Source organism: Vombatus ursinus, unplaced genomic scaffold (genome assembly GCF_900497805.2).
Source record: "Vombatus ursinus unplaced genomic scaffold, bare-nosed wombat genome assembly UNPS02000577.1, whole genome shotgun sequence".
NCBI lineage: Eukaryota > Metazoa > Chordata > Mammalia > Diprotodontia > Vombatidae > Vombatus > Vombatus ursinus.
The window spans coordinates 14,329,985-14,351,709 of NW_020940355.1; the positions used below are offsets into that span (position 1 = coordinate 14,329,985).

Genomic DNA, 21,725 nt, shown 5'->3' on the forward strand with positions numbered 1-21,725 from the left:
TTTTCACAAAGGACAATCCCTATGTATAGATGCACTCTTGATCCCATCTTCTCTTTTCCAATGAAGTTTTTCCACAATCATCCTAAAGTGTGTCCTATAAGAAATGACTATAATTGATGATAATGAAAAGTGGGTAAGAAATGGGAAAAAGAGCATCAACACCAATTACAATGACTTTACATGGCATTAATAATTTGCCAAAGAAAGACAGCCAACAGAAACTAAAAAGCACCTCAGGCTATTAAACACTTGTCAAGGAAAAAGAGAGACAAAAGACAAGAACAAAACTGGTTTTAGAGTATTGACTGGTTTGTAATATCTCACAATAAAGAATGATAGTGGAACAATATAAATAATATTGCCTAATAACAGCAGAGAAACAGTGAAGAGTAAAACCTTTTTAAAGAAAGCTGGTCAAGAGTCTCAGTTAATTAGTTATGCTGAAAATACTTAAGGATGAAAAAAGAATAGCAGACACTAGAAAAATGGAAAAGATCTGCAAAAAATGTTATGACAAAATTTTTTCATGATCAAAAATAGTAGAGTCACTTGATTCTAATATTATAGTCCTGGATCTGCTCCCAGAGGAGACAGAAATGATACTGAGGACAAGACAGGTAAAGTGGCTAGATTAGAACATGTACATAGAGAATATCTGTTTTGGATATAATTGTGAGGACACTGAAAGATTCATTCTCAAGGTATCTAAAGGAAGGAATGATACCAAAGACATGGAAAAAATCCTGGACCTTATAGATACAAAACAAAAGAAACAGAGAACATCAATACATACCAATTCATAGGTCAGTAAACCTTTATAAGAATCACATATACACTGAGGGTATCACATCTTCAATGATAGTATTAGTAGAGAATGGTCAGGCTTTCTTAAGTGATATTCTATATTAGACTACATCTTTACCATCACACAATTGACTAAAAGATGTAGATCTTAGATGTAGATCTTTAGATGCTAGATCTCATTGGGTTTATTATCTCTTGATTATAAAAAAAATTGATTTTATAGAGCAAAATAGTACTTTAAAAGCTCTCTTCTAACAAGGTGCCTCTCATTTGAGATGTCTTGAAAGATATAATAGCAAAAATAATTTTGTTTGACAACCTTCTGATGCTAAACATCAGGCAAGGCATTAAACAAGGAGACATATGTTCATCAAAGATGTTCACCATAGTGACAGAGGAAATCTAGCACCTAGTCCAAGTTAAAGATTTTTCTATGAATAAAGAAGTCAACAAGTTACCAACAAGCATTTATTAAGTGACTACTACATGCCAGACAACGGAGGGGCTGGGCTCATGGGTGTAACATATAACAAATTAGAAACTTCAAAGAAGAGCAGAAGTAGTAGATGTCATCAGGGAAATATATCATTAGGGGAAAAAATGGGCTGGTCATGTGGCAAGGATGAAGAATAACAGTTGGGCATCAGGATTGCTGTGCTAGTATCCTCAAAGCATCAGGAAAGAGCAAAGACAGCCTCTAGGAAATAGATAGAACCTTGTATCAGAGGAGAATATGGACATAAGTCATGCAGGAGGAACAGGCGGGCACGAGGGGCAACCATTATCATTGGAGAGAACATTTAAATTGATGAGACTACAAACTATTTGAAAATTTGGGTATAAGGGAGTTCTACTGTTATTTTATTCTACCTACTTTAAAGTCATGTTTTATCTCTGGTTAGCTCTAAAGTGATTTTTCTAAGGTCTTTATGTTTAAAAAACAAAACAAAACTGAATGAATAAAATATATTTAACATTCCCCATTGGTCTGAGGTAGAGACAACTAAATCGTTCAGTGGATAGAGTGCTGGGCCTGGAGTCAGTAAGATCTAAGTTCAAATCTGGCCTCAGACACTTATCAGCTGTGTGGCCCTGTGAAAGTCACTTAACTTCAGTTTCCCTTAATCCATTGGAGAAGGAAATGGCAAACCATTCCAGTATCTTTGCTGAGAAAACCCCCTGGACAATATGGTTCACAAGGTCACAAAGATTTGAATATAACTGAATGACTGAACAACAACAATTGTGCTGAGGCAAGAAATCCCTGCCTAGATAAGGCCAGACATTTTAAGAGCTACATATATGAGTGTGTATCTGATATATACATGCATATATTTTTATTACAAAACAAAAACCTCCCTTAGCACCATTAGGTAATAAATAAATGTCTCGGATGCACAAGGAAATGGCTGTCTAGCCATCATCAGAGATTATTTATGGTACCAGAGTGGTGTTTGAATTTGGTAACGGAAGAAAGGATAAAATAGCTAGCAACATTTTTAGCATCTCACTAGAAACAACATCAGTAGAATAAAGATCTTTGCATGCTGATTCTGATGGACAGAAGTCCATTTATATTGGTCCACTCAAGATAGGGAATATTCACTCCTAGGGAGTGGCATGTAGGGAAGAACATAAAACATTTTCAGAAATATTGATATCTGATTTTTTTAAAATGTCCTGGCCTTTTACATTTCTTTTGGTGGAGAAAATTAAGTACTTATTCCCTTTTTTTAAAGAAAGAATATTTATTATATTACTATTACTTGTGTATGTGTCCTATCTCTCTTCCAGACTATAAGTTCCATGAGGGCAAGGACCATTTCTTCTTACTTAAACTTTGCCTCTCCCCTAGGTCTATTCACAGTGCTCAGCACATAGTAGGTGCTTAATATACATTTATTGAATAAATATCTGTGAGATTTTGGGATTCAAAAGAATACCATTGACTGGGTCCACCTTGCTAACTCACTCCTTAGAGGGAGTAGAAGAAGGTGACCACCTCCCATGGGAGTTGTATGGACTTAGTGATGAACCTTTCTGCCCATTGTATAACAGGCAAGCCAAACGGATCCTTTTGCAAGTTCTAGCCTTCTTTCCCTGCAAACATTTAGCAAATCATCTTTAAAAAGAAATTGCTTACGCTAGCCACTTATATGACTTACTTTCAAGCATTTCTCTATGACAATAACTTGCCAAGGGGAGGCTGGCAACAATTCTTTGTAGCCTGGTGTATTTGGCTCTTTCTTTATAAGACTGTTTTACAGCTAAATGGCTCAATGAGATTTCAGACATACCCATCCTTAAATGGCATCTACAATTCTTCTCCCCCCAAGAACCCCAGGTGGAACTAGGCACAGTAGAAAGGGCAGAAGATGAAGCTGTTCTTAAAATAAAATTGTCAGGATAAAGGTGGGGAAAGCTCCTGTTTTTCCATTACTAGTGCCTTTGCAGAGAGAAATTTCAAGCACATCCCACCATGCAGATAGTTTTATTGACAAGGAAAAATGGATGGATCTCTCTCCTCTATCCCCTCCCGCTGTTACACACCATTGTTTCAGCCAGTGATGTTTTGTTTACTTTGGAATGAAACATTTTACCCCCTCAGAGATAATTAATTTTTGTCAGCTTCCCTGTTTATGAGGGAAACTGAGAAACTGTTAATTGAAATACAGCATGAGTCACTGTTTTCACTGATTTTTGGCAGCATCCTAATTTATGTCAATCTCAGCCTAATGATTAGATTTTTTTTTTCTCTTTTGAGCAGGGAGTAAATTTGATTTTCTTTTTTTTCTTTCTTTTTTTTCCTCCCTTTTCTTTTTTAACATATGCTTCATGACACAGGCTGTACTGATTTCTGTTGCTGTGGACAGAAATACCAATACACTCAGGTTCCATAGAGGTTTAACACGGCGTCATGGTTGGCTATTCACAGCAGTTCGATATTTAAAAAAGCTAACAGAGTGCAAGCTTCCTCTTTGCCTTTCCTTCCTCCCTCTCCCCCAACCAGAAAATGAGATGCTTTTAAAGCCCTTTCAACTAGTATTAAGCCACAGTATATGGCCCAGCACTAATGACATCACTGAAGTGAACTTCCCAGAAGCCATTAAGAGGAATTCATTTGGAAAACCAATTGAATGTCACCAGTGAAGGGCAGGGTTTTATAATAGCTGACCAGTCATGCATGCCTGTGGTATTTGTTGTTAAAACATTAATCACGGTAGACTCATTTACTTCTAATGCGAATGTACTACATGATTCCACAGGAATACCATTGCCAATGACCATTAATGTACAAAACGGAAACTGTTAACTGCAGGCAGGGTTCATAAAACCTGTTAGATCAATGGCAAGTATAATGGGAGAGTTAATGGTTCTTAATAGAACTTGACTCCTTTTGGCTTTCTCTCAAGAGTGAGGAACTCCATGGGCTTACAGGTAGCTGAGTTGGGGGGTGGGAGTGGAGGGTGGCAGCAATGTCTTGATTTCGGAGGTCCCTTGGTTAAATAGAGAGTTGACTTTATTTGATGGAAAATGAGTATGGTACAGTGTCATAAGATCTGGGTTCCAATTCAGGCTTGAACACTTAACTATCTATCACCTTACTCAAGCCATTTCACTTTATTTTGGTTCCAGTTCCCCCATTTGTAAAACAATATCTTATAAGACTACTCCTTAGTCCAAATCAGAGACAGTGTGTTGCAGTGAACAGAACACTGTGAGCTTATTGAATTCAAATATTGATGCTGCCACTTACTACCTGGGTGACTTAGGGCAAATACTTCTTCTCTCTGGGCTACAGTTTCCTCATATGTACAATAAGGGAATTTGACTAAATGGCCTTACCTTTTCAGGTCAATACCTATGGAACTATAATGTGTTGTGTCTCCCAAGCAATGTAATGGTCAAATAGAGCCAAGATGATATAGTGGAAAGGACAGGAAACTTGGAGTTGAAGACCTAGGTGTGAATCACTGCTCTAACACTTATGAACTGTGTCACCTTTGGCAAGAGACCTCTCTGAGCCTTTTTCCTCATCTCTAAATTGGTTCCTTGTGCTCTCCACCTCACAGGGTTGTTGTGAAGAAAGAGTTACGTATTACTATATAGAAGAAACGGTCCCTACTTCAAAGAGTCTAACCTGGTTGAGGAGGCAAGATGTAAACATGAAATGATTATAGAACAATTCAGTGGTTAGACTGTGGGGTACAGATTTTAAGTGTTAGAGAAGGGAGAGATCGAAATGGAATGGAGTGGTCAGAGAAGACTTAATGGACAAAATGGAATTCTTGTTTGTTCCTGGGAATAATGGACTTACATGTGAATAACTGGGGTGATAGGTGAATAGTATCAAAGGAAAGAGTATAAGTAAATATATGGAGGTGGGAATGTACATGGCATGTCCAAAAGTCAGTGAGGAGACAGGCCTTGATGGAGCAAAGCTGTTTGGGTCATAAGGTTGAGGAGATAGCGTGGGGCCTTATCCAGAGGGACCTCAAGAGCCGGGCAATTGAACATGGTTTGATCCTTCAACAGATCCATTGTGGATTCTTAAGCCAGAGAATGATGTGGTCAAATGGGGTGTTTTGAAGACTTATGTCAAACAGCTGAATGAAGTATGGGTTGAATGGCAGAAAGATGATTATAAAAATTCAGTTCAATTCAAATCATCATGTTCCTTCAGCTTCTGTACTAATCCCTTCTTTTTCTTCCCTAGCACACTGCTGTGTTGCCTTTTTCCCTGATAGAGGCCATTCTCAATCCACATCGGTATCCATCCAAGAAAAAAGGGCTCACTTTATTAGGCTGTGCTGCCATTGCCTACATCTGCTGGTAAGAACCTCAAGAAGGAAGCCTTGGGAATTTCTTTGAATGACTAATGCCCACATTTAACTCTAATACACTAGAGTAGGGATGCACTATTGCACTAGAACTCTCTTTATCCACTATGACTCTTACCTCTAGGCTAAGAGAATGTAAGCCGCTGCTGAATTTTCAGTCAAGGAGGATTTTAATTATGAGACCCAGAAAAACAACTCGACATGTACTGCCTCTCAATCCTAGGCATGCTCCCTCTTTCAAGCAGAATTAGTCATTTGAATGCTACAATTGTTATTTTCCTCCTATCCCATCAATCCCACCTTTTGCACATTGTCTCAGTTTGTAATTAAAATACTTTAATTGTTCAGAGAGCCAAAGGCATCTAAACTTAGTCCATATAAAGCTTTCCCTGGAGTAGTTTGTGCTGGCTTTTGTTCATTCCTGTAGTCAGTTGTCATTGTGGGCTGATTTGCATGAACATCAGGCATGGAAGTTCCTAAGGGGCATGTGATCATTTGCCCAGGAACCTGGCCACAGTGGGGAGAGGATTGAGGTTGTAGCTTACAGTATAGAGCAGAGGGGAAACAGCAATAGCTAGCTAAGAAGCTTCCTTTTCCAGCTGCCTTGAGGAGTCTTACCCCAAAAGCCACCAGCAATAGGAATGCAAGTCCATTTTGGCTACAACAATAATGTCAACATTCACATTCCACATTCCATTTAGACCCACGGGCTGGTTAACTTTTCTAATTCCTGGACAGTCTATTTTTCGGTGTGTGGATATAACAATCCTTTCCCTCTCTTCCTTCCATGCCATGTACCTCTCCAATGTGTCTCCACCATTCTGGTTCCTCTAATCCAAGTCATTTATGCTTACTGCTTTAGAATGCTCATCTAGTTAAGGGTACCTCCAATTTTCTCCCTCATTCTTCATTTTCAATTAAAAAATCTTGGTTCATAAAACACCAGACAAATTCATATGGACTAGCCATCATTAGGTGAAGTCTATGCCCTTTCAGGAGCCCCTCATTCCTATATTTTAAACCATGGTTCAGAAATCCAAACCAATCTCAGACATCTTAACCAGGTATTTACTTTTCAAACGTGCTTTTCTTTTCTTCCTTTCAACCAGTAGTGATGAAAACATCATCTGCATCCCTAATGTCTATAGTTTCTAGCCAAGAGGTTCATAATCCCTAGCAACGACTTCTAGATTCCTTTTGGCAATATCACTTGACCTCTACCCCTTTCCATTCCCTCTCCCCATGAGTCACCAGCAGTGAGGAGTGGCCACCAAGTTTGACAAATGTCAGATTCTCTAATGCATCCTAAATACATCCTCATATCTTGTCATCTCTATCTCCAAAATATTTGCACTACATATCCCATTCTCTCCAGTCACACAGCCACCACTCATGCCCTCCTCACCTTTCAGCTAGACCTTTGAAATGGGCTTTGGTCTCCTTGGCTCAAGTCTGTCCCCTCTCCAATCCAGTCTACAGACCTACCTATAGTTGAGGTCAGGGGAACAAATGGGGGCTAAGGTCCTTCTCAGCAGGGAGTAACCAACTCCTCATAACAGCTGACTAGCATGTATAAAGTACTTTAAAGTTTGCAAAGCACTTTACATCAGAGAGACCAACCTGTCCTTAGTTTAGACATTGGTGTTAATTGTCATCAGCAGAAACACAAACAGAGCTCTGTAAGCCACCACCAAATTTCTCTTGCTTTCCATAAGACCCTTAATCTTTTTAAATTATTATTATTGTTATTAGGTCATTGAGTCTTAATCCCAGAGAGGAAACATGACTTGCTCAAATTCACAAGGATAGTAGAAGAGCCATGACTAAAATTCAGGTCCTCTGACTCCAAATTCAATTATTTCTTGATGGAAAAAGTTATATTATCCTACCTTTCATCACACCAATCTCTTGGTTTTTTTTTTTCCTCTTATCAGAAAGCTCCCCTCTCTCTCATACATCTATCATTCTCTACTGGCTCTTTCCCATCAGCTTACAAATATACTTGGGTCTCCCCAGTGCTAAAAATAATTCCTTCCCTTGAATCTTCCTATAGCACCTTGCAACTGTCTTATCTATCAATTCACCTTCATAGCAAAACATCCTTAAAAACTAACTTATAACCAATGCTATCTATTCTCTCCTCGAATCCCCATTCCTTTCATTTTGACTTCTGTTCCTGCAACTCTTCCAAAATTATTCTTTCAAAGGTCACTAATGAACTCCAATTGCCAAACCCAGTGCCTTTTTTTTTTCCAGTTTCCATTCTCCTTGACTTTTCTGTAGTATTTAGCGTTGATGATCATCTCCTTCTACTATATGCTCTCTCCTTCCTTTGCTTCCAAGACACCAGCCAGTCTTTGCTGTCTGGTTCTGTCTCCTTCATTTGCCTTTGTCTTCACCCTTTTTAGAGGCTGGTTTCTCAGAGTCTTGTCCTCAGCTTCTCTTTGTGTTCTGTCCCTTTGCATTCTCATTGCTAGGTTACTCTTGCTAGGATCCCTCACAGCATCTTCCTTTGGGAACAGGAACTGAGGGCAGCTCAGCTGTGTCTGCAATTTAGATAAGCTATGCTAGACAGAATCTGGTGTTAAAGCTTTCACCATTGCTTGCTCTGTGTGTGTGTGGGGGGGGGTGCATGCGCACATTGTAGGGACCATTAGCAAGCAGTCAAAGAAGTCCCAAGCCTTTCTATTCCACCCGAACTCAATCACTGTTCTCACACAAAGATCATTACTATCCTCTAAGACCACAAGTTGCCTATGCCATGCTTTAATACCCTTAAAACCCTGGCCATCTTCATCCCTAACACCTGTCACCACATTGACTAGCAAATTTTTCCCTCACCTGATTTTAAGTTTCTTGAAGGGAGGGATGGTTTCACTTTTGTCTTCCTATTCTCAACAACCATCATTGTGCCTTAAACTGGTAAGTGCTTAATTAATGTTTTTGAATTGAATTGACTTGCATATTCCCTAACTTCCCGAAAACCTGAACTACCCCCTACTACTACCATTCCCCACTCCCAGTCTCCTGGTGAGAGTGCAGTCACAGAATTAAAGGGTTAGGAGGGATCTCAGGGGGCATCTTGTCTAATTCATACCCAAGCAAAGTGAGAAATAGCATGGTACAGTGGGAAAAGTGCCAGATTTGGAGTTGGAGGAACTGGTTCAAATCTTATCTCTTTCACTTTTTAGCTTTGTTAGGTTGGACAAGTCATTTGACCTCCCTCGGCCTCAGTTTCTTCATTTGTAAAATAAGGAGATTTTCCTATGATTGCTCAGGTCCCTTCCAGTGAATTCATAATCTTTAGGAATCTCTGCTACAATATACCTGAGAAGGTTGAACATCTAGCCTTTTCTTGAAAATCTCTAATGAGAGGGAACTCACTACCTCTCAAGGCAGGCCATTTACTTCCCCATCCTCCATCCTATCCCTACAAGTAAAAGCTATGGGGGGAATCTTTCTGTGTAAATAGCTATGACTATGCCTCTATCTCCTCCACATCCTAGTCTACTAATACTCATTCACTCCCATGGCATCTGAAGCTGACTTCCAAGTCTAGCTCTTCAGAGCTCAATCCTCTCTGCAATTCTGACTGCCTATAGGACATTTTTGCCTGCATGGCCTCTGAACACCTTAAACTCTACATGTCAACAAGATGAGAATATGCTTTTCTTCCTGACTTCAAAATTTTTGTCAGTAACACTACTGATTTCTGAAACCTTGGAATTAGCCTTGATTCCTCAATTGTCCTCACTTTTCAAATCTAACCAGTTATTGAATCTTGTTGATTCTCTCTCTGCCATCTATGTCCCATATGTCCCCCTCCTTTCTTTTACCACTACCACCACCTTAACGTAAGTTTTTATTACCATTCATTTTGGCCTATTGTAGCTTTTGAAAAGGTCTTCTCACCTCTGTGTCTTCCCCACTGCCATCCACCCTTCATACTTTTCACTCCACCTTTCTAATAGAATGGAATGGAAAAGTATCTATTAAATTCTGATCATGGTCCCAGCATTGCACTAAGCAATGCAAATACAAAAAGAGTCTCCCAGAGGCTCGCATTCCAGCTGGGAGAGATAATAAGTAATAAGGGAGCTCAGCTGCAGAATTCTTGCAATCTGTGGCAATGGCATTCCTCTACTCAAAACCTTGTAATGGCTCCATCCAGCCTCAGACACTTATTAGCTATGTGACCCTAGCCTTCAGTTTTCTTATTTGTAAAATGGGGATAATAATAACACCTACCTCCCAGAGTTGTTGTGGATAAAATGAGGTAATATTTGTAAAGAACTTTGCAAATGTTAAAGCTTTATGTAAATGCTAGCTATCGTATCATTTTTGTTATTGTTATTACCCAAACTCTTAGCCTGGCATTTGCAACCCTCAAGAATTTGGTGCCGCTGTATCTTTTCAGTCTCATATCATGTTGCTTCTTATAAATTATTATTATTAAAACTCTTTACTTGGCATTTGTGACCTGCTAGATGTTACTGGTGCCGCTGTCTTTCCAGGCTTATTTTATACTCCTCCTCATGTATTCTGTCCTTATTAAAACACACCTTGCATTTGCAACCTGGTGATTTTTCACATGCTGAACACTATGACTGAAATGGCTTCTCTGGCTCATTTACCTGTTGGATTCCTATGATCTTCCTTAAAGCCAAACACAAGAACTACCTCCTCCTAGAAACCTTCCTTCATCTAGTCAGTAGCAATCTTTTCTCCTTTGGATTTCACAGAACAGCATTTTTCTTGGGTCTGTCCTGGGCAATTATATTTTATTTTGTATTGTAGTTATTTATATGCACTTCATACCACCACCCTCTCCCTGCTAAATTGAGCTCCATAAGACCAGAAACCAGTGTTTTATCTAAGCTTTGAATCAATTCATTCATTCAACAAACAGTTATTGAGCACCTACTATGTGTAGACCACTGTGCTGGGCACAAAGTTTAAAAATGTTCAAGGGATTTTTGTGCAAGAAAGTAGACCAGTGTGGATGGGGTGCACAATAAGTGGAAGTAGCATGAGATAAGTTGGCTAGAGAATTTTTTTTACATGCCTACAATACATATTCTTAGACCTTAAGTTATTTTCCCACAATACCATTGGAGAGTACATTCCTATTTGCCTTTTCCTCCCAACCATCCATAAGGATGGCAAAGGTGGTGATTAGACCAAGGATAAGGGTGAATGTGGGGAACTGATTCAAGGGGAGGAGTAGCTGAAATCTTTCTAAGGGTAAGCTACATTCTAGTTGTCTTCAAAGAATTTGAAAGCTACTTAGGAAAGACTACCTATGTTTTGCAATACTAAATACAATGCTGTGAACAAAGATAGCGGTACCCAAATGGAGGGCCATGGATGTCTGCCAAAAGAATCTGAGTTTTATTTGATAGACAGGAGCCTCTAGTAACTGCTGAATAGAATGAAGTGTCCAGAAATGTATATTGAAGAAAGATTTCATTGATATTAGTGTGAAAGATAGGTTGAAGGGGGGAAGAGAGTATAAGACAGAAAACCTGTAAAGAAGATATTCAATAGAAGAGGAAGGTGGTAGCTAGTGACTATATCATACATAATGGCAGCAATGGGAATTGAGTGTAGGGGGCAGATGTGAGAGCTATTACCGAGGTAAAAGTCAACAGTACTTGAAAACTGTTTGGGTTTAAGGGGTGAGAGAAAGGGAAAAGTCAAAGATAATGCCTAATTTTCAAGCATGGGAGACTGGATGAATGAGAATGCAGTTCCTGATAGAAATGGAGAAGGTTTAAGAGGGAATAAATTGAGTTTTGCACCCTTCCCTGTTCCTAATGCAGGACTGTGTTCTCAGGAGGTACTTAATAAATCATTGTTGAATGAATGAATGAATGAACTTATACAGTAAGAAGAGGGGACCCTTAAATATAGCATATCAACCAATAGACATTCTGCTCAAAATAAGGCTGCCGCTTTGGTTTAACATTAGTGATCAACTTAATCTCTGTGCTTTAATTTAATGAGCATTTTTTTGCTACCTCCTTTAGGAGTAGGTGTTTATAACTGTTCTTTTTTACTTAATAACTTTTGCTTGTAAATAGTTTTTTAAAAAATCATTCCATATGCTCTGCCCCTAGCTGCATTTTTTCAGTGTTGTTCTCTTCCTGGTTTGATGCTATGAGAATGATACACATTTAAAAAAAAAATCAGTGGTGTAAGGGGAAAAATTTACACATATGAATTTGACATAAAGAGACAGAAAGAGAGAAAGATGGTGTCAGAGAGAAAGAGACAGAAAAACAGGGAGAAAGATAGAGACAACGACAGAGAGAGATACAAAGACTGAGACCTACTGAGTCCAAGAAATCATTAAGCACTTACCATGTGCTAGGCACTGAGCCAACTTCTGTGGACAAAAATACAAGCATGAAAATAGTCTTTACTTTCAAGAAGTTTACATTCTGGTGAGGGAAGACAATGCAGAAAGAGGTGCTCGTATGTGAAGGGGAGGAAGAGAAGAGGGGGGATGAAGAAAAAGGTGGAGTTCAGAGAGAAAGAGAGGTGAGATTGTGGTAAAGCTCTTCCCAAATTGGTGGAGCCAAGGAAAATGTCACCACTGAGGAGGAGAGGACTCCAGGGTAGAGGTTCCTCACTGACATCAACTCCATCTTGGTAGCAATGCAACTGGAGAGGAAAGGGAGGTGTTGTTCAGAGGAAGTGGAGGCAGGAACAAAGTGAACCATGATTGGGGATACAGTCAGAAGCAGACAACAGACATAGTGGATAGAGAATTACTCTGAGCCAGGAAGATCTGTGTTCAAGTCCAGCCTTTGACAAACTGGCAGTGCTTTCATCCTGGGCAGTCTCTCACTCATAACAGTGTCCCTGGCAACTTTCTAAGACTTAGTTGCAGAAAAAGTAAGGATCTGCACTACTAGGGGGAATTCCTCAACTGGTGCTCTCTACGCATGTATATTCAAGGGTCTATTTTTTTTTTTTAATTCTTTGTAGTCACAAATAGTATCATGGCTTACCATTAACTATGTGATAGAGTCAGGTATGGGGGCAAGGGAGCACAAATGTGAGAGCTGTCATTAATCAACAGGATTTGGGAACTGATTGGATATAAAAGATCAGGGAAAGATGCTTTACAATTTTGGGCCTCAGCAAAGTGGGAGGAAGGGGTTGGGCCATCTTTAAAGTCCACTTTCAGCTTTGACAATGGATGCATCAGTGGAGCTAGTCAGTCAGGGTGAGAGGACATGTCAGACACTAAAGAGAGTTCTGGAGTTAGGGGAATCCATGACTGAGTTGAAAGTTCTCCAGGGAGAGTGGAAGGAATCTTGTTGGTTGCTTGAAACACATGGGAAAGGTGATCAAGGACAATAGCAATGAAGCCATCAATAAATATATATTGAGCACCTAGCAGTTATAATACTTAGCACTTTTATGATGGTGCTATTATTTCATTTATTGTCCCCATTCACTTGGTTTTCAAAGCAGCTTGATGAGGTGGGCCCTGCAGGTATACGTCCTTACTATTTCATAGATTAGGAAACTAAGAGTTTTCTCAGACCTGAGAAGTTAAGTGACTTTCCCAAGGTGATGCAAGTAGTTATTAAAACTGTCTTTTTATCACTCCATACTACCTTCCTTTATTGGTTTTACTGCATATCCAAAAGCAACAAGAATCCTTATTTTATTGGGCATTTGGTTACCTTAGCAGTTGATGCCCAGGGCAATACACTTTCTATGCTTGTCTTTGCTAGGTACTGAATAGGAAATGAAGACATAAAGAGGGCTGGGGCAGTGAGCCATACCTGTAGTCTCGGCTACTGGGAAGGATGAGTGTGATGGGTCACTTGAGCTCAGGAATTCTGAGCTACAGTGAGCTAAACCAATTGAGTGTCTTCACTAAGCCCCTTACCAATATGATGGGACCCTGCAAGCAGGCGGCCACCAGGCTGCCTAAGGAGGGGAGAGCTGATCCAGATTAGAAAATAGAGCAGGTCAATGTTCCTGTGTTGATCAGTAGTGGGATCAGGTCTATGAATAGTTAGTGTACTTGCAGCTTTGGAAAGATAGGGTACCCCAATTTCCACCCTCTCTACAAAAAGACACATAAGTCACTGCCTTCTAGCAATTTACCCCAAGTTTTTTGAATGCAACATTTAAGCCATATGCTGTGCTCAAATTCCCAGTGAATTGGGACTTGATAGGGACAAGGATCTAATAAGGCAGAGAACTGGGAGGAGTGAATTAGGGAGGATTGTCATAGGAAGGAATGATATTTGGTAATAAGGACTATTTGCAAGTAAGAAGAGAAAATGGTTTGGTTTTGTTCTCCTTGAAGCTCATGGCTTCTTGCTGCCAATAGAATGAATTTTCTCCAGATGAGGACATTTCGTTTCAATCCCATTCATTTTTTTCCTTCTTGCTTGGTACTTTTCCACAGTAATTTGACCTCTGTCTGTTCACAAATATGGTAGTTCCAGATATTAGATGCTTATTAGCCCTAGCTTGTCATAACACTCTGGGGTTCCATAGGGCATTTCATTTTGAGGGCCAAGACATCCAAAGGCTGATTCTTAGCTGGACAGGGAAGGGCATGGGGAGAAAGGGTGACATATGCAGGTCTTCTAAGAGGGGTAAGTACGTGGAGACATTTTAGGACAATTCTTAGTGGGTTGGTTTACAAGCATGCCATCTTAGTTGGTCAAATAGGGAAAGAACATAGTCAGCGTGAGGTAAGAGATATGGGCCAGGGCCAGAGAGAGCGTGAGAACTTGAGTCAGTTTTCTGTAATGGTTCTAAGTTGGCAAGTATTTCACTGCTGAAACCCTATTACAATCTTCTAAAAATAGCCATTGAGGCCAGCATCCATGGGGACTGCCACATGCATGCTGCCTCTTTTTGTTATTTTTCTGATTGCAAAATGCATGCATTAGTCCATGTATGGGAACACATCAGAATGGCAGGAGTGAATATATGCCTTTCAAATTCTTTGGAAGACATCATCTAGAATGTAGAGACTGAGTTTACACTTTGCAAGATTTCAGATACTGTACCACTCCTTCCCTTGGTTCAATTCTTCCTCCCCCCACCACCCCAAGCTTTAGCCCAAATTACATCCTCTGGCATCCTTCGGAGATGGTTGTGAGAAAAGGCAAATTGCGAATGTACTTTCCATTGGCATTGTGGATTTAAGATCCAAGTAGAAGGGGGTAAGCATATAAAAAAAATAATTCCCACAGCTTTCCAGTGGCTAGAGAGACAGTATTATCAGTGATCTCATTGACTTTTGGAACTAATCCATCTCTCATGGAAATCTTCTTACTTTTCCTGAAAGGCAATGGTGTAATAAAGAGCCCCTTGGAGTCAGGAGACGTGAGTTTTAGACCTGTCATCAATGCTGGCTGGCAAATCATTTAACCTCTGTCTGCTTCAGTTTCCTTATCTATTACTATTAGTACTAGTATAATAATAGTACTATTATTATCCCCATTTTATAGATAAGGAAATTGAAGCAGACAGAAGTTAAGTGACTTAAAATGCTTGTTTTATTACATAAATTAAAAATAAAATACATTTTTAAAAAAGATAACAATAATAATTACTTCCCAAGGTTGTTGTGAGGATAAAATGAGATATTATAAAGCACTTTGGAAATCTTAAAACTAGTAAATATCTGAGCTTATGTACATGGTAAATGACAAGATTGACAAAATTTCAAACACCGTGCCTCTCTTTCCCCTGATTCAACTCCTCCTTGCCCAACCTTCTCTAGGAAGTGGTTGTGAAAAAAGGCAAATTGGGAGTGCACTTGTCATTGGCATTGTGGGGCAATAATTTAAGGTCCAAGAATAAGGGAGTAGTCATATGAGAAAAAAAATTCACACTGCTTTTTTCTACTTGACATGGTATCTTGGTTTTAAGAGATGTTTATTGGATTTAAATCGAATTTTTCAAAATAATTGATTATAAAATGTTGAAAAGAATAGGGTCAAGGACAGATACCTGAGATAAACCAGGGAAGACATCCCTGCCATTTGATGATAGTCCATTAATTGCTACTCTTTGAATCTGGTCAATCAACCAATTCAGAAACTACCTCACCATACTATGATCTAATTCAGGACTTCTTAAATTGTGGGTGGTGACCCCATATAGGGTCATGGAAAATTTGGTACCAGTAAAAGGTTTCTGAATGTGCAATAACCATAAATTAATTAAAAATCAAAAAGAAGCCCTGATCTAATGTACATAAGATAATCAGATTGTAGACTCATTTCTTTATAGATCCATTAGATTGTAATATCCTTGAAGGCAAGGAATGTCTTTTGCCTCTTTTTGTGTCCCTAGTGCTTAGTACAGTGCCCAGTGATGAAATGGAGTGAAGACCAGTCACAAAATGGAGTTGGTTTGGTGTAGGAATCAAGAGAACCAATTAGATCCTATCTCATGAACACTGACCCCATCTTGTTTTGCTACATGGATTCTCCTCCAGCTTGTTCTTTTTCAGCAAATCATCCATGAGAACCTCGATGGCAGGAACCAGCTATTGTTTTGTAAATGTAGGTGGATGCAATTAATCAGCATCTCTCAATTCTTGGAAAAGAAAGACCCCCAAACCTACTCACCTCTCCTCCCCACTGAACCAAAATTTTCTCTCTCTACCTCCCAACTTGGAAAGCCCCTAATCTTTCTTCCAATTAGGAATCAGATCACCTAATTTTGTATCCTGGCTTGTTAATTTTTCTCTTTTAATTAATTGGTCTTATTTGATTAATTATTTTTTATTATATATGATAGTTATTTGCTTATGACATCTTTATTTAAATCTTTTTTTAAACATATTTTCACATTAGTCATGTTGTAAAGAAGAATTAGAACCAATAGGAGGAACCACAAGAAAGAAGAAACAAAATAAAACAGAAGAAAAAAAAGAGCAAATAGTATGCTTCAATCTGCATTCAGACTTTATAGGTCTTTCTCTGGATGTGGATAGCATTTTTCATCATGAATATTTTGGATATATCTTAGATTCTTGCATTTTTGAGAAGAGCTAAGTCTATTAAAGTTAGTCATCCCACAAGGTGGCTGTTACTGTGTACAATGTTCTCTTGGTTCTTCACTTCACTCAGCATCAGTCCATACAAGTCTTTCAAAGTTTTTCTGAAGTCCGCCTGCTCATCATTTCTTATAGCACAATAATATTCCATTATATTCATACACCACAACTTATTCAGCCATTTCCCAATTGATGGGCATCCCCTCAATTTCCAATTCTTTGACACTACAGAAAGAACTGCTATAAATATTTTTTTACATGTGGATCCTTTTCCCATTTTTATGATCTGTTTGGGATACAGCCCTAGAAGTGCTATTGCTGGGTCCAAGGGTATGCACAGTTTGCCCTTTGGGCATAGTTCCAAATTGCTCTCCAAAATTGTTGGATCAGTTCACAACTCCACCAACAATGAATTGGTGTTCCAATTTTCCCACGCCTTCTCCAACATTTATCATTTTCCTGTTTTGTCATCTTAGCCAATCTGATAGGTGTGACATCCTACCTTAGAGGTGTTTTAGTTTGCATTTCTCTAATTATTAGTGATTTAGAGCATTTTTTTATATGACTATTGATAGAATTCATTTCTTCCTCTGAAAACTGTCTATTCATGTACTTTGACCATTTCACATTTGGGGGAAGGTCCTTATTTTTACAAATTTGGATCAGTTCCTTATGTATGTGAGAAATTTTTTTCTTTAACTTTTTTCTTGTTTCCTATTTTTCTTCTCACTTTGGCCTCATTGGTTTTGTTTGTTCAAAAACTTTTTAAGTTTGCATACTATCTGAAGTTTTAAAGGGAAATATTGTTAAAGACAGAGAGATCAGGATAGGCTTCCAGGAAAAGGTGTGAAATATGAGGGGAGCTCTAAAGCTTGGAAGGAAATTAAAAGGTGAAGGTGCATAGGAGAGCTGGAAAAGAGGATTCTAAGCCTGAGGAATAGCAGGAATAAAGGCATGGAGAGAGGTGGGCAAATGGCATGATTTTTAGCAGAAAAATGTCTCCATTTCTCTGGAACATAGTGTGTGTGTGTGTGTGTGTGTGTGTGTGTGGTGGTAATCTGAGAAGGAAAGGGAGAATAGCATCATATTGGGGAAGTCTTTGAATTTCAGGTAAAATTTGGACTTCACTTAGTAGGCAATAGGAAAGTGCTGAACATCTTTGAAGAAAGGAGTAACATGATAAGATCTAGGTATGTGCAGGAAAGATTATTCTGGTTATAATATGAAAAATGTACTAGACAGAAACAAGATCATAGATCTAACACAGGAATGGACCTTCAAAGTCATCTTGTCCAACCCCTTCATTTTACTGATGAGGAAACAGAGAGGCTTAGAAAGGTTAACTGACTTGCCTAGGTTCACATAGATAGTTAGAGGAGCTAGGATTTGAATGAATGAGGGTCCTTTGATTCCAAAGGCAATACTCTTTCCACTTTACCAAGCTACCACCAGTGGAGAGAATGGAAGTGGGAAGACCCACTGGGAAGTAAGAAGACTTTCATTAGGATAGTAATGAAAGCCTGAATTAGAATAAAGATAATTAAAATAGAGATGAGATGATGAAAGTTATGGAACTGGGGCAAATGTGTGGATGCAGCTTATAGAGTTCCAGGCCTAGAGTCAGGAAGACTCATCCTCCTGAGTTGAAATCTGGCCTCAGAGATTTACTAACTGTGACCCTGAGGAAGTCACTTAATCCTGTTTACCTCAGTTTTCTCATCTGTAAAATGAGCTGGAGAAGGAAATGTCAAACCACTCCAGTATCTTTGCCAAGAAAACCCCAAATGGGGTTGGACATGATTGAACAACAACAAAAGCAAAAGGGGGGCAGGAAAAGTCCAAGATGATCTGAAGGTTTTGAATACAGGAGAGTGAGTGGATCATGGTGAGCCCCTTGTCCAATCTTTAACTGCACCTTTCAATCCTTACCCCTACAACCTCCCCCAGGACTACCTTGGGGACATTTTTTCTGGAAGCGATTTTCTGTCTTCAGTAAATTCAATCCATTTTTGTAAAATTTACTAAGTTCCTACTACATGTAATGTACTGGTCTTGGTATTAGTGGTTACAAAAACAAGAATGAGAAGTAAAATTAATTTGTCCTGTGTTCTCTTAGAAGCCACCTGCTACCACTGACTGCCAAGCATTGGTCTGGATCAGGACTCTTCACTTTAGTAACATGTCACCCTGTCTGATCTCTCTTGAGAAAAAGCATACTAGTAGGGGGTGGAGTCATACATCTGATTTTTAATTCCATTTCATAATCCTTTTCCAAGTGATGCATATTCTTCACTTGTCAATCATTTTTTCCCACGGCAAATGTTTTCTCAGAATCCAAGTACATTTTATTCACTATTTGATTTCCTTCCTTCTTTCCTTCTTTCTTTCTTCCTTTTTTTTTAAACATTTATTCAGTCATGTTATCCAAGATGTGATACAAACTGACAGGCACAATTTTCGTTTCATGCCTCTATGCTGACTGCCCTTTATTAAATTACTGTAATCTTGCCTAACACTGTATTTGCATTTTCATTACTTTTCCTACTGTCAGGTTAACAGACCTGTAGTTTTCTTTGCACTTTCCCTGTGAAACATCAGAATTCATTAGTCTCCTTCAGGAGTTTTCATCGCAAAACTTGAAAAATGAAACAAATACATTTGTAGAGAAATAGAAACTTTCTAGGCCTCTAGCTTAAAACCATTTTTTGCATATGGTTTTATATAAATTTACTCTGAGACCAGAAAACCATAACTCCAAAGAAATAAATTAATTACAGCAACCTATAGTAATTGCATTTAAGTTCTTCTTTGACCACTTTTTTCTTTCCCCTCTATCCTCAGCTTCCTTATTACCATATATACCGCAAGGGAAGGCCTAGCCATCCTGTGGAATCCTGATACAAGAGATTGGCCTAAGATCCATAGTTTCCCAAAGTGGAAGATACTGTCGCCTGGGGGTGCTGGAACGATATAGGGGGGCAGTAGTAATTTGAAATGACACAAATTAAAAAAAAAAGAATTGTTAAAGGTTTAAAGAAAGTAAATTTCCAAGGGGTCACTGAGTAATTTTTTTTAAAGGGGGCAGTAGGCCAAACAAGTTTGGGAACTCTAGGAAATACACACTTCAGGCTCTTTGGGTACCATACTAAAAATTCGCTGTTCAGATGTTATAGTATCATAGCATCAATGTTTATTATTAATTATTATAATTAGAAATCTAGAGAGTTTATTTTAAGAAATTATGTTAGTGTGGAACAACTAGGTGGCACAGTGGATAGAGCACTGGCCCTGGAGTCAGGAGGACCTGAGTTCAAATCTGGCCTCAGACACTTACTAGCTGTTGGACCCTGGGCAAGTCACTTAATCCTGATTGCCTCCAAAAAAAGAAAGGAAAAGGAAAGAAATTACATTTGTGTGGCAGTATATGATAATGGATAGAGGGCTAACTTTGGAGTTAGGAAGATTTTGCTTAGGGCAGAGAGCTACTCTGCCCTAAACAATGCTCTAAGATAATAAGTTTCAGGTGAGTTTCTAATCTGAATTGATGAAAGAAATCTGTGAACAAAACAAATTAAATTAGAACTAATTTTCATCTGTTATCTACATTGGGGCTTCAGTTTGACCCTCTTGGTCCTTTCCCATCCTTTCTTTCCTAATGCACAATGTTGATTAATACCTGTCCTCAAAGGAACCAGAGCCAAGCTTCCTGGCTATGCCATCCATTTAGAGATGTACCAGAGACAAAACACATGAACTGCAGCACGACCAGCCTTCACCATTGAATGCATTACCTTGGAGTTAGAGCCCCCAAATCTTGGAGTCTATAAGTCTTTGTTTTCCAGGTGAAGAAATTGAGGCCCAGGGAAGTTGTGACAACCAAAAGTCACACAGCTAATTAGAAGCAGTGCTAGGGCTATAACCAGGGGTTCTTGGCTCTTAATCTAGGGCTCTAGCCAGTGGTTCACCTTCCTTCTCTTCTCATGTCTACACGTGATGCATTGGGCACCATGTTCCAAGTTAAGCCAACAAGATAATTTGTTTAATTAGTTACACTGCCTAGAAGAACAACAACAATGACAATTTACTTCTGTTTTCCAGTGGAGGTGACTTAATTATCAACCAATATCATAACTTCCTCTTGACCAGTCTAGTTTCAGTGCACCATTTTCTCTTAAGTAAAAAATGCTATAAAATCATCTTGTGTTGTCCTAATTGGTGTGACTTATTTATCTCTGCAGGGTCCTGAGGATTTACTATGTAACCAAAAAGTGGGTGTACCCTATATTTGCTCAGCTCAGTCCAGAAGGCTTAGCAGCCTTCTTCTCTGTCAGCTATGTCCTCCTCGCCTGCATCTACCTCCTTGGAGAGCGCTTTAACCAGCTAATTTGGGGTAAGTAATATCTCTTGTGTCTATGGAACTCCAACATGAAACATCATTTTGTCCCCCTTATCCCATCCCCAGTTGCAACACATGGGAAAATCACTGCAATTCAATAGACCTGGAAAGGCCATACATTTAGAGTGGGAAGAAGCTTTAGAAAGTACTAAGTCCCATACTCACTTTACAGATAAGAAAACTGAGATCCAGAGAGGTTAAGCCCAAGATCACCTGATGAGTAAATAGCAGAAGCAGGATCTATAGCATTTCCTCTCATTACAAATCCGGCATTTTTTCTCCTGTATGAGCCCAGTGTCTCTTAATGTACTTGTTTAGAGGTCTCAGCTCAGGACAAGTTATGGTTCATGACAACAATGGAAAGGTGAAGGAACTGGGAGTGAGGTGGTGAGAGAAGAGGACTCTAGCAAATTCCCAGAAGCTACAATCTTAATTCCACTCTTCCATGCTGCAGCAATCCCCCTCAGCTTCAAGTATTAAATAGTTTTGTTTAGTGAAAAGCCAAGTTATAGAAAGAGAGGTGCTTTCTACCCCAGCTGAGAACATGGGATCAGGATTTCCCTGTTCAAGGTGAGATGCTCTTCTGGGCAGATTCCTCCTCACACAATATGAACATGGTCTCTTCTCTTTT

General features: G+C 39.1%; 1 protein-coding gene across 13 annotated transcripts in view; it reads left to right on the top strand.

Moving 5' to 3' along the window:
- The window catches only part of ADTRP (androgen dependent TFPI regulating protein), a 168,165-nt gene that overhangs the window by 121,129 nt on the left and 25,311 nt on the right, over window positions 1-21,725 (top strand). For all 13 annotated transcript variants that reach the window (XM_027839463.1, XM_027839611.1, XM_027839533.1 and 10 more), the window contains 2 exons: window positions 5,522-5,637; window positions 20,937-21,088. In XM_027839463.1, the coding sequence (XP_027695264.1) occupies window positions 5,522-5,637; window positions 20,937-21,088 (268 nt within the window). The remainder of the gene's footprint in view (window positions 1-5,521; window positions 5,638-20,936; window positions 21,089-21,725) is intronic.